Source organism: Tympanuchus pallidicinctus, unplaced genomic scaffold (genome assembly GCF_026119805.1).
Source record: "Tympanuchus pallidicinctus isolate F22 unplaced genomic scaffold, pur_lepc_1.0 scaffold7, whole genome shotgun sequence".
NCBI classification, from domain to species: domain Eukaryota; kingdom Metazoa; phylum Chordata; class Aves; order Galliformes; family Phasianidae; genus Tympanuchus; species Tympanuchus pallidicinctus.
This window is the reverse complement of record NW_026294791.1, coordinates 5,224,856-5,238,667: the sequence shown is the minus strand read 5'-3', so window position 1 is coordinate 5,238,667 and position 13,812 is coordinate 5,224,856. Positions and strand designations below refer to the sequence as shown.

The 13,812-nt window shown below is 44.5% G+C and overlaps 1 protein-coding gene across 2 annotated transcripts in view; it reads right to left on the bottom strand.

Annotated features, from left to right (window-relative positions):
• The window catches only part of LRP8 (LDL receptor related protein 8), a 152,811-nt gene that overhangs the window by 4,118 nt on the left and 134,881 nt on the right, over nt 1–13,812 (bottom strand). The window contains exons 7-17 of one of the 2 annotated variants that reach the window (XM_052665766.1): nt 13,525–13,647; nt 10,616–10,735; nt 10,361–10,486; nt 9,157–9,328; nt 6,403–6,630; nt 5,711–5,829; nt 4,639–4,778; nt 3,184–3,325; nt 2,213–2,365; nt 1,413–1,631; nt 114–182 (exon numbers count right to left, since the gene is read on the bottom strand). In XM_052665766.1, the coding sequence (XP_052521726.1) occupies nt 114–182; nt 1,413–1,631; nt 2,213–2,365; nt 3,184–3,325; nt 4,639–4,778; nt 5,711–5,829; nt 6,403–6,630; nt 9,157–9,328; nt 10,361–10,486; nt 10,616–10,735; nt 13,525–13,647 (1,611 nt within the window). The remainder of the gene's footprint in view (nt 1–113; nt 183–1,412; nt 1,632–2,212; nt 2,366–3,183; nt 3,326–4,638; nt 4,779–5,710; nt 5,830–6,402; nt 6,631–9,156; nt 9,329–10,360; nt 10,487–10,615; nt 10,736–13,524; nt 13,648–13,812) is intronic. The other variant, XM_052665768.1, reaches the window with a different exon arrangement.

Here is a 13,812-nt window from a genome sequence, read left to right as displayed (position 1 = left end):
ATTTCAGCAGTTCCTCTACTTTCTCCCACCCCCCAATCTTAAGAGTCACAAAAGTTTAATTACACTAATATTTCAGAATGATCTCCTTCAATATTTAAATCAAATCAGCTTACCAACAGGAATGACAATTCCAATAACAGCTGCTGTCACAGTTGAATCAAAGCCTTGGCCATTATTTGAATCTGTAATTACAGAAATATTTCACTCATTCACAGGTTTTAAAGCTACAGCTAAAGAATGCTTTATGGCAGTAAGCTGTTGTTCTGCCCATCAGAAAGTATTTGTTACCAAAGAGTTCATAAAAAGTTTTGGAATTAAATTATCAAGGAGAAGAATAGAAAGAGACACAAGTACACAGAAGGCTGGGCTGGGTTGAGCTGAGCTGTTTCTTAGGAATGCAGTACCTGCTCTGTGTGCACATGCATGTGTGCATCTGCACGTACCACGTACAGCTATGGAGCTGGTCAGCACATACATCAGTGGTTGCTGCAGCCTGCTACAGCATGCAAGAGTAACCTCAAAATGTTTGCTCTGAGCTCTAATAATAGGGGATCAGCACAGAAAATAGTTGTGTTAAAGTAGCTGGAATATAGAAGGAGGAAACTAACTGTAGTTTGTCTTCAGATTTGTCAATTCATGAAACTTAAAAGGCAATTTATCCTTTTAAACAATTCCCCTTGGCAGATAGTCATGTAATGGAACAATTTACCTAATAATAGGTCAGACTATTCACATAGGTACTTAAAAGAACTTAGCATCTATGGCTTAAGTTAATTATTACATTTGAAAGGAAATTTGCACAAGCAGGACTTACAAGAGCAAATTTTACAAATCAGATTCTATTTTCCCCCATGCACTACAAAGCGAATTCACTGATTGCTTCAAAGAGGCATCATAGTCAAAGCAGGATGGCTTATTTTTTTTTGCTTTCCAAGTGCAATGAAAACAACCTGTTCCAGTTATTGAAATGTTTTTTTTAAGTAAAGTATTTTAATCTATTAGTCTGTTAAAGCAATCTGGATCTGTTTGAGGTCTTCAACAACAGTTCTGAAGAATAAATTCTTCATCATTCATATTTAGGTCAGCAGCACTACAAACAACACTGAAGCCAAGGTGGACTAGTATTGAGTACAGGGCAAGTATACATATTGCAGGGCCTTATCTCTAGAGTCAGCTTTACACACATGGAATGAAAGCCTGATATGAGTGGCCTAAGATCCTGAGCAATGGGAACCACCTGATCAGAACAGAGGCATCTGCATACAGAATACCTGATTTCTCCTGCTATGCAAGAAGATGTGCCTTCATATGACCTTCTATAGCTCGGCTGTTAGGTACAGTCTGCTACTTGTTCATGAGTTTTCGTGGCAATGTATAAATTGAAAAAGAAAAGAAGAATCTCATACACTTACAGTGCTGTGACAAGTTGCTGTTTCCAGTGGTCATCTCAGAATCGATGAGGATGGATGTGGTTGAATGAGAACTCGGGGTGGCAGTCGTGGCTTCTGATACAGCTCTGGGGATGATGGTGGTGGTGTTGGCTCTGCCAGTGACAGTCACAGTGGAGGCAGTGACAGGATGAGATGCTGTGGTTGTAGGAACCACTGTGGTAGCTGGAGTAGTTGGAAGATCTGAAAAGCAAAAGCAATGATGAAACAAAACAGCAAATCAGAAACGGTGGATTGTGTTGTTTGCTGGTTGGAAACAGAAATCAAATTCCAGTTCTACTTGCCCAGCACAGAACTGATAGATCTCAGCTGCAGAATTTTTTTTTCTGAAATCAAACTTTAATTAATTAATAGTAGTGAAGTACTCTGTCTGGAAGATGGTTAATAAATTAAAGTACTCATTTTTTGAGAAGGTACTGAATTTGTACCAGGAACTATCTGCACGTCAGGGAAAATTATATTGCAACCACCAGTCTCTTCAGCAATGATTGTGGCCTTTCCCGATCCAGTATCTACAGAGCAGAAACATGGCAAATGTGTATCACTTATTGACCATCCACATTTTCAGTCCTAGGGATCATCCCTTCTTTCCCTCTTTTTTTCCCGATGATGCTTTCAAAAAATAATACAGGTTTTCAATAAGGAATAGTGCAATGCTGTGTTCAGAAGACAGAATATATGTGGAATTCCAAAGCTAATGTGTGTGTTCCACCATTAAGTACAGTTTTATTGGGACAGCACAACAGTGATATGATTGTATTTACCTTTGTAGCATTTTTTCATGTCAGGACCCAGCCACATGTTGTCAGGACAGGCACACGTGTACTTGGGGGAGTGGGGAGAGATGTGAGGTGCAGGAAGACACAAATACTCACAGCCTCCATTTGGCTGGGGGCTGAGCTCACAGGAGTCTGGAGCTATTCAAAGACAGAAGAAAAGACAAGTTATTTTTTTTTTTTTCCCCTCAGCAAAGAACCATTAAGCCTCTTAAGAAGACTTGTTTCAACTCTCTACCTTGATCAATTGCCCTCCTTAATCATCTTTACAGTTTGGAGTAAAACCTTACGTACTGCTATAAAAACTCAGGAGAGATCGGCAAATAAAAAATTAACAGCCTCACACAGCTCCAGCTGCTTTTGTCATAATGTACTCATTCACAAACCAGTGGTTCAGATTCTGCACAATAAAGATGATATCTGAATGGCTTGTTGATTGCCACTAATAATTATTTAGAACATTCACGGACTGATGCTGCTGAGTGAGGAGAGCATCTGTACATGCTCACAGTAACAGCAGATGGACACAAGCCATGCACTCCTCACTGAACTTTCTCAGGGTGAGCTTCAGTTATCCTGGGTCAGAAGCTGGCTTCCTGGTGTCACGAAGCAGTATTTTATGTTATTTGCTCAGCAGCCTGGTGCTGAGTGCCATTCTCCATATGCTCACCTTGCTGTGACACTTCCAGGCTGCAGTATGGCCTAAATATGTAATGAATGGAAAGTGATCACAGTAATGAGAGTAATTCTGCTATCAAAGACACTAATTAAACAGCAATTAACAAGTGGCAGATTTTTCAGTAGGTGCTGCTATTGAATTAATTATGCAGGAACTTCAAACATCAGGCATTGATTTCACATTATTACCTGTGCTTTTTCTCTCATCAGAAACCATCAGGAAGCAGTTCATTTAGTAGCTCAAATAAATCTGATTTAAGGACACGAGAGACACGTCTTACCTTTGGGCTGCTTTAATTCATGAAATACAACGATGTCGTGAGGATTATTGAGATTTTCTGCTAAAACAGAGATGTCCAAGCCACTCAGCCTGTTGGCACTGAAGATTGCTTCATTCTCCAGGTCAGTCCAGAACACTCTGTCCTGCAGGAAATACATAGGATTTCTGACCTGACCACCCTGCCCAGTTCCAACTCAAGCTGGACTAAACTCTAGTGGTCACAAAAATCAATGCGCTGTTTTCCCGTGCTGGGATAACTTTGGTTTTATGGTACTTCCACGTGCAGCTCTTTTCTTTTGCATGTCTAAAAAGCGCAGTAGTGCAATAGTGTTTAGGAGTGCTCAATAATTTGGAGTCGCTGTGAGATTGAGGGAGCAGGAATTTGGTTATATCCAAATTCTGGACCTTTTGGGATGTTCCTGCACCTTTTTGGTTTTTTAAAAACAGGAGTAACATGAGTACTACAAGAATCTACAACCATACAAGAATGCAACTGGGTTGTTAAGTTTAATTAGGGGCCAGAAGCCTTCTTTGTGAAGATAGGCATATGTTTTTGTAGGATCAGACTTGCAGTTTTTTGTACGGAGACACTGCTCTGATGTCTGGCAGGATTTGTGTGTCATAACAGCAGCAGCTGAAGTGAAAGTGAACTATCTGCCCTCCTGAACTAGGTGAACAAATGAATACCTTTTGAATGCCAAATCCCCAACTCAGCAACGCACTGGTGCTCAGTGACTGCAGGGGGAGCCCTGTGAGCGCCTGGCACACATACTGCCCACTGCAGCCTTCAGACTCCTGCCACAGGTGAAAATGTTTGAGGACACTTCTGCAGATACTGGAATGGCCAGAGGACAGCGCAAGCAATCGACCCCCAGACTTATGGGGCCATCCTCCCCTGAGGATTCTGTTAGCGCTGGAAAGTGCAACACAAGCATGCACATGAAACAAAAATGCTGGGAACAGCAGGGTGCTCGGCAGGGGGCTGGGCGGCTGCCGATCCATGCAGCTCCCCTCAAAGTCTGACTCAGCAGCAGCAGACTCAGGACATGCTGCAGTGTCACTGGGTGAACGGCTGCCCACTGCTAATCGCAGCAAGTGGTTTCTCCTGTCTCTTGCTAACAGTTTCAGCCTCTGCACGGGCGTTTGGCTCAGTCCACCTCAAGGGAAAGCCATGACTATTTTGCAGTCATGTGGGAGCCATAACCGAGCACTGCCTGCCCCTCAGGGATTCACTTGTACTACGTAAGGTAAAAGCGTGAGGCGATGCATCACTCCTGATTAAGGGCTTTAGAAAACTATTTTCCCTGCTGAACCCACACCAGGTTAATCAGTTACTATAGCAGCAAACGCCCTCACTCAGCTTTCTGTGCTATGCAAAAGGCAGAGCTTTCAATCAAGAAGAGCTTTGAGACCTCTTGCAGTCTCCAGTCTTTTCTCACCCGATATTGACTCTTACCTCAAACACTGCCAAGCCAAAAGGATGGCTCAGATCATCAACAGAAGAAATCAGAACTTTTCTGTTGCTGCCATTGAAATCAATGCAGGAGAGTGAATGCAATTTGGAGTCCACCCAGTAGAGACGCTGATTCAGCAAATCTGAGAAGTAAAACACAATGAAGCAAAATTACACACAGCTTCTGCAATTCTTTTGCACTTCCCAGCATTTTTTTCCTGCTGGCAGCATGACTAATCTCTTTATTATTAGGCTTTTAAAAGTTTTTTTTTAACACTAGTTGTGATTTTGACTCAGTGCCCAGATATGCTGGGTTAAGATCTTCTAAGTAAGATTAAAAAAGAGAAACATTCTGGTGTGTGTGTGTGTGTGTGTGTGAATGCTGGACTGACAGCGTTGTTTGGTACCAGAAGCAGCAGGGCAGCTGCACTTTGGGCTTCCCAGAGGTGCTCCTCCAGGGCCACTCAGTCCTATTTAGTTGTTGGCCTCTTGCTGGAAAATAACAACTGGGATTCAAAACTGACATCTTTCTGAAGGAGCTGCGTGATTAACACATGTTCTGTAATGAAGAATGCTGGGTTCCAAGAGTCCTTCTGCTGCAGGCTGGGGGAATGGCAATGGTGGAAACTTTCTTCCCCAGAACAGAAAGATTTTGGGGAGGATGCAGGTAAAAGCTGGAGGGAAGGGGCCAGTGTTATTTAGAATGCTGTGAACTGAATGTCTCTTCCTGGAGCAGATCCGCTTATTTTGGATGAGGTTCACTAAACTGAATGCCAGTGGATGAGTGCCAACAAAGAACAAATTCTGCAATAAAACAAGCCATTAATTAATTTCTTAATTACTAAAGGATAACATTATTTGTTCACAGCAGTAGCACTTCAACAATATGCAACAGTCGTAATATTTTCTCCTACATCCTTTTACGGACAGAATTTTCAAACATAACAGCAAGTGGAGAACCTCACACCTGTGTGGTGCTAAACGTGGATGTCTTTAACTCCGGCTGCATTTGCCCACTTTACTAGACATTTACATTAGCCACAGTGGATCCTGTAGCTGTGACCCGGCTGCTTACCAAGCGTGATGCCATTTGGCCACTCAATGTTGTCAGACACCAGCACTTGCCGCCCCACACCATTGAGGCCTGCTTTCTCAATCTTCGCTTTGTCTCCCCAGTCAGACCAGTACATGAACCTAAAAGAGATGGATGCAAGGAGACAGTAAATTGGACCCCAGGGTAAGAAATTTGAACTACTGATTGGGGAGAGAGTTACAGTGCTCTCTGCTTGATGTTGCAAAGGCCCCTGGTCACTTCAGTTTACCTTGATACGCATTTAGTGGAGCTGCCCTGCTCCTGTCCCACAGGTTACTCTGCCACAGAACTTACACCAGAATATCAAACCCCAACTATCTCTTGGTGTCTGTGGTAGATGTGTAGACTTTGCTTATCCCACACTCCTGTCATACTTATGTGATTTCCCAACATAACCTGAGTGCCTGAGCTCAGGCCATCCTGGCTCACAACCCAGCATAATTTTCAAAACTTTCTCTTACAGCAGCCGCCATGCAGAGATTTACCTGAACCAGCTCTTTGAAGCACCTCAGCAGTCCTATGTAAGCTCTTACAGAGGCCCTTATCTTTAGACATGTAAGTAAATCCGTTAGGATCCAATTTATGGCACATGTGATGTACATGAGTTTTGTGGGAGGCAGAAAGACAACTGGAATTCCGTCTGAAAAGCACCAACATTTCCTTTTCACACTCACCTCCGTGTGGGATCAACAGCAATGGCTCTCGGCTCACTGAGGTCGCTGTTAAAAAGTGTCCTCCTCCTGCTCCCATCTGCAGTGGCCACTGAGATAGTCTTGTTTCCAGAATCCGTCCAGTAGATATTCTTATGAACCCAGTCAATCGCCAGCCCTTCCGGAGAGTTCAGCTGGCTGTCTATCAGAATCACCTGCTCCGCTGTGTCGCTGGCTTTGTCTATGTATGCACTGCAGAGACAGGATTTGTCACCGGGCTGGCATGGCACAGAGAAGGCTGTGCAGATGTGCACAGGGCTGGAGCTCAGGAAGGGCTGAGTGCTGGCAGCATCACACCAACCCCACGAGAACAAAGTGCACATGTGGCAAGGTGACTGACAAAGAAACCTTTACAGCTGTGTACTGCATCCTTCTGCTGCTTTCTCCTCTACCTTGGTCCTACCTCTGTATTTGGATGGCAGGCATTTCCAGGACAGGGAACTGTTATTTTATGTTCCTACCAGCTTCCTGCTACAACTGCACAATTTAGCACCACATCTGACTTAGGGCACATTAACTTCAGTAGTACCATTTATTGGGATTTATGGACATTGGAAATATTATTATCTTCAGTGCTCTGCTGAACAGAATTGAATTTAGCATACAAATAAACATGCTTAAATGTGTTGCAGAATTAGGACCTTTTTAATGTAACTTTTTAATTCATCAAAGGGATTCATGAAGCTATACTAATTTGGCAAGTGATTTCTTGTTAGATACAAAGAAAATCTTCACTTAATATCAGCCTCAGAATCTTTTAAAGACACTACTGAAAGGCAGGAGATGCTAGATGGAGGTTCCACGAATAACCCAATATTACACCTACAAGCACAGGTGATTCTGTTATTCTGCAATCTATAGCACTATCAGAGCAATTCTAAATGGAATCAGAAATTCTGAGTTTGCATTGGTGTTTCTGGCTCTTAGAAGAATTTGGTTAAAAGCAAACAAATAAAAAAACCCACAACTTTTTCTCCCTCTGCACAGTTGAGATTAATGTCTCCTATTCAGTGTCCATCCTGCCTTTGGCCATGGAACTGTGCCTTTGCAATAGTTCGATGCTGTTTTCTGCACTGTAGCCCAGGCTGGGATGGCTGTGCTGAGTCCACATGGATTAGCAGAGGGTGCTGCACCTCCCGAAGATGGAGGTGTTATGGGGAATGCCTTTGGTTTCTCTCTGACCCAACACTAAATGAATGGTGCCACTGGGGGTTCTGCAGAGCATGTGGCTGTGTTCCCAAGCTGCTATTTTGGTCTGATGAACACCACACATTCTGACTGCAGTTCCAGCCCAGCTAATTCCTCCCTAGTGAAACAGCCATGTTCACACCTTCCAACACGGCACTGAGCCATGAATGTGACTTGATGCACTAGTGGAAAAAACAGGGAGCTCCTGGGGCTTCAGAATGAGAGGGTGGAAATACAGAAGCGACATTCTGATTCTCCCAGGAACTAAATACCTAATAAAATATCTTCTAACACCCTGATGGGGACAACATCTCAGTGGCAGAAAGAGAAATGAAATGAGTGTCAAGAAAGGGGGGATCTATAGCCTGCTGCTACCCACAGGACTGCTGTGGTGGGTATTAGTGATATCAGCAGCATCTCCAACAGCAGCATTAATTGTTACGAAATGATGATTACACAGCCTGCTCTGCAGGAAAGATAGGATTCAAAATAAAGCTAATGTAAGCAGGACTGAGATAAAAATTCTGCTGTTCAGAAAAGGAACCAGGCTTGGTACAGTCATACGTAGGGCATGAGCACTGCTCGGGGCTCTCAGTCCCAGGGCATTAACTGTCCACTGCAGAAGGAGCAGCGTCTTAAATAGTTCTCTATGTGCCCACCCATACCTGCAGGATTAGACACAGTGCAAGTAGTTGCTGCTGAGCTACCTCCCCATTTCCAGGGCCACGCAGTGCTGTTCAGGATACCTGCCCAGCTGCCTGAGTGCTGAATAATCAGGACAACCTGGGCAAATTTCCATGCCAGTGGCACGAAAGCTAGCACAGCCTGCAAAAACCTCAGCTTGGCTCCTATGCACTGAAACTAATCAACCTTTTTGTCTGATCATTAGCTAAAATCTAAAACAAATTGCTGCTGAAACTGCAATAGGGTGCAATAGCTATGCAAATCAGAATATACATGGGGAATTTTCAGTGCATAAATTAAATGCGTTTTTGACTAGACACCCTCACAAGCTCCAGTACATCATAATGGTAATGAATGTACAAAAACAGCTGGAAAAAAAAAAAAGGAAACAAATTACAGGATATGAGATGTAGTCTGTGATCAAGTGCTGTGGATTTTCATCTACTCTAGCAGAGCTGCCAGTGGTCAACCAGTATCCTGCTTTCACCACTTGCCTCTGTGCCTTCAGATGCCAAGTCCTTTTGGTTTCATGTACATGAAGCACACAGCACAGCAGCCTCACTTGGCAGTAAGATCATTAAGTAAACGAGTCCACGTGTAATTGCACAAATGCAGTGGGATCTATTGCTCCTGAAAAGCCTTCCTGCGTTTTCAAGCCAAGTAACTGCACAAGCCCTGATTTCTTTATCAAATCCTGAAAAGCTTACAAAGTCTGGGCCACAACAGGTAATGCAGTAAGGGAAGAAAATCCCCAGGTTCACTGCATTGTTCTCTGCATATCGTCCTTACAGACTGAAGCACAGCTTTAGAAAGGTACCAAAACACACTCTTTCTCTTAGCCCTTACCTGTAGATTTTTCGATAGAACAAATCACACCAATATATTCTGTTTGTTGCCACCTCCACATCCAGTGCCACAACATTTTTCAGCATGGGAATGATGCGAGAGTAGTCCCTTTTCACCAGGTCTATCTTACGGACCTCGTGGCGGTTGGTGAAGATGAGGTAGGGACTCTTTCCTGACACAGAAAGAAGTGCATTTGTTGTTACAGCAGCTGGCCTAAAGGCTGGATACATCATTTCCTCAAACAACAACAAAGTGAAGAGCAATAAGTCACCGATCTGCTTTGTGCCAGCAGCAGGTCTAAGTGGCTTCTGGCCCAACATAGACAGTTAACACATACAGACACAGGGCACAGCACCCTGTCACCCAGCCTCTGGGGAACGTCCCCACATTCCATTATACATTTTAGATACAAAATACAGGGGCTCAGTTTCGGTGATTCATGGTCAGGACAAGGAAGAGAGAAAGCCTTCCAGGCTGGCTGGAGGGAAGGCAGGCAGCCAGACCAAGGCCACACTGAATCCAGCAAAGCCAGGATCTCATTGCTAGAAGGACATTTAATTCTATTTTAGGCTGTCACATACGTGCTGACCTTGCATCACCCAACCAAGCACTTGGGCTTATATAATACATCTCACATCTCTTCTTTGTGGGCTAGAGTCTGCAGCCTGAGTGCTGGTCAAACTGTAACAGCAGTCATGTTCTCAGGCCAGCCCAGGCCACAGCCTTTCAGAAAGTCTGCAATCCCTGACATTAATGTTCATTTGTGCAATAAGCCCAAGCAAGCTGCTGGTGCTCACGTTGGTATTTGTGTATGAGGCTGGGTAGGTGGAGAGGTGATAACCTACCACGTTTTAATTGGGTTGTTTTCTTTTAACATGACTACCAGTAAATATTTTTTTCTGTGCTGTTTTTAGTGAAACCTGTCAAGAGGCTTTCTTTTCGAGTTTCAGCTTCAAACAGCCAACTAGTGATCGTAATCTTGCTCTGCACATGGTTAAAATATTCTGATCTGCACTCTCAGTAGTTCTTGCCTAGAGACACATCTGCTATCACTGCAGCAGTTCCGTGCTGCTTGAAATTAATGCCTGTGCTTGCTAGTTAACTTTTGCCTCTGTTCCCCTAGGCTCAGCCCTGCAAGTGTGTTTTCTTATCAGAGTTGTGATGTTGAGCAGTCAGAGTTTAAGAGCCTGTCGGGCTGCCTTACCTACAGCCTTGCAGTTCTTGGACAGGGTGTCCATCTCGTATCCCTCGTAGCACTCACATTTGTAGTCCCCCTTGTAATTAATGCAGATCTGGCTACAAGCGTCTGGATTCTCACATTCATCTATGTCTGAAAGGAGTGTTTGAAACCCATCAATAACTTGAAATCAAACCATCTGTGATGGAGCAATGCTGAAGAGCATATAAGCATGTCTCTGTATGGTGACACACAAGGGACTGCTGTTTGCATGTAAATTACCTCCACACGTCTTTTTATCCAGAAGCTTGTATCCGGGCGGGCATTCACATTCGTAGCCTATCTTCAAGTCTTTGCATATGTGTGAGCAACCACCATTGTTCACAGAGCATTCGTTAATACCTGGAAGAGGCAGACAGGTTATCTATGGGAAAGGAGGGGTTCCAGTTGTAAGTTTGAATAAAATTAAGAAAGGTCAAACGCACATTTTCCCATAGCTGCCAGCTTCTGGTAGCCAGGTGTTGGTCACATTGAGCATATGAGTGACTTCAGAGAAAGGAAGCCATCACTGTATCTCTTCCTTGCTCTTTATTATTCCAAACCAACACTGTAATGATCAGTTGGACTGAAAGCTAATGGCCAAATGAAGAGGGAGCCCTGGGGACACAGCATCTGTGCATCTCTGCATCTCATCCATCAGAATCCCACTGCTTCGAGCATGTTCTGCCAGCTGTGAGGCACTTCCAAGGGAGCTAAGGGTGCTCTCCAGGAGATGACTCCTTCCCCATGCACTGGTTAATGCTGACTTTTCTGAACAGTCTTTTTGAGCTTTGATAATTCATGCTAGGGGAGTCTCATCTCCCAGAGGCCAGCTGTTTTGAACTACTGTACTGTTTCCCCATCCAGCACCAAGGAAGGATCTGAGTGACAATTCCAGCAACGCCTGAATTGCAGCAGCAGCCCAAGTGTGCAATCATGGAAAACCAGCCCCCATCCCCTCCTGGGCTCCTGCCTAATCCAAGGCTGATCCTGCCTTCAAGAGCTGAAATGAAAAATAGACTAAATGTGTCTTTTTAACTAGAATTAAATGAGAGATTCAAGAAAGCTGATTTCCTGTCAGAAATAACATTTCTTCTTGTTGTAATTAACCTTTAGAAGGTGAAGAGAAAGTTTTCTCCTTAAGGCTGCTGTACAGAAGCTGTGGGATTTCAGGGATAGCAGGTTCAGTGGAACAAGCAAAGCTGATTTACTTCATTTCTTAATGCAATTTAAAGGCAAAATTTTCATTTATCTTTTACTTCTTGCTTCCTTGTATGACACAGGTGAGCAGTGCAGCACAGCCATTAAACCATTGCTCTTGAAAGAAAACGAAAACAACCACAGGCCAATTGAAGTCAGTAGCTGAGAAGATATCATGTCAGAGAACCCCATCCCAGCTCTGGGATGGCTTCACCTTCCTATCAGAGACACATACATACACAGGTATCAATAAGTTATTAACAGAGCAAGTTCACTGGGTTCCAAGAAAGGGTCCACAAAGTCACAGTGTGTGCTGGCACTGTTCAGTGTTGTTTATTAATGAATATCACCTATTCCTGCACTTGCACAGGCCTCTAGGAAACTGCATCATATCCATGCACAACTGCTCTTTGCAAAACACAACAAAGACTGTTTCAACTGACAAGTAAGCTCTCATGCAAATGTTTCCTCTGCTTTCAGAGGCTTTGTGGAATGATTTTGGAGATTGTAAATCAGGTGTTGGCTCACCTGCTGCACTTCTCAACAGGAGCTGAGGAGGAAAGGCAGAGATAGCAGCCTGCTCTCTTTCTGCTGGACAGCTGCTGCCCATTACCCAAACTTCAGCATCATATTCACTGCCTGCTTAAAGTGAGATAAGCGATGCTCTGCCTCTTCAGTGCTTTTCTGGGGAACCATGGAGGGCACTGCAAAGGCGAGCACGCAGCTGTACAGACACCATGCTGAGGAGAACACCCCGCATCTCCTGGGCTGCTGTGCAGATTACCTGTGGCTGCATGTCAAAATTCACAACAATCTACATCATTCTGCAGTCTTAAAGAAGCACGTCTCCTTTGGAGTCTATTCTCTGCACAGCTTCCTAACTCAAATGGCACTCAGCTGCCAGCCGAGGACCACAACGAGGCAGTCACAGCACCATGTTAAGGCTGAGCCCAGTCTCCTCAGCCAACTGGGCTGCTGGCTTTGAGACCTTTCACAGGCAGACAAGTTGCAACACCCACTCAGAAAGACAGGGAGATGTGGATTAGTGCAGAAGAAAGCAAGGATGTTCTGAAAGCACAGGGTAAGAGCATCCTTTCTGGGAACTCACACACTTTTTGTCCAGCACAGAGAAGCCAACAACTCTCCCTGAACAGGAGATATTTAAGTTGCAGGCACATAGCTCCATGCTACTGGTGCTCCATGAAGTCATGGAAAGGGACAGCACAGCAGCCTGTCTGAGGCATTTCTGCCCCTGGGGAAGAACCAATGGTGTGGCAGTGGTGCTCTAGGTTGGGGTTGGCACCTGCTATGCCTGGTAAGAAAAGGACAGAGAGGCTCAGCTCCCCAGCCTGCAGCTTTCTGTTCTGCTGACTCCCACAGCCCAGGAGCAGACCGGGCTCTCATGGCCTGGCTGTTCTCAGCAGCCCACAGCCAGCAGGATGCTGCAGAGAGCAGCTTGTTGTCATTTCTACAGGACACAGCAACAAACCCAGTGGCTGAAATCATTGCTTAGTGGATGCTGCCACTCACTGCATGCTTTCACCTTCAAAGATGTTATCAATGCTAAACCTTTACAATGGTTTTGCTCATCTTTCAGTAATTCACAGGTAATTTTTGGCAGCAAGGCCAAATAAACTGGTCGATGCTGTGGAAGACCCCAGTGTCTGAGAAGAGGGGGAATTCCTGGTTGCTAGTCCTGTGCTCAGCTCAAACATCCCTCCAAGATCAAAAGTTGAACTGAGAAGGGCACAGTTCACAGTGGCAGATGATCAGACTGGGCTACTAATTATATTCATGTGAAGGGTGAAGAGAGAATAAAGGCAAGGAAAGGGAAGCAGAGTGAGAAATAGCATTAGCAGCTACATGTGGTTACACTCAAAGCTGTGAGCACCAGATGGAGGAGAGGGGAAGCAGTTACAACAAGAGCAACACGTAGAAGGCAAGTACTGTACCACATTCTTTCAGAGGCTCGTCAGACCAGTCCCTGCAGTCTCTATGTGAATCGCACACTTTGCCTCCGTCAATGCACTCTCCACTCTTACACTGAAACTTGCTGGGACTTTCACATGCTGACTCTGTCATGTCGGGCAAGAGAGGAAAGCAACTAAGTTAGGTAAGGCTCAAGACAACAAAAAGCCTGACACAGAGCTTCAAGAAGGTGTCATTAGCAGAAATGGGATGAGATTAAGCAAAAGACTGAGTATGATGCGAGGAACTTTTCAAGGCGTGCAGTCTGCCTG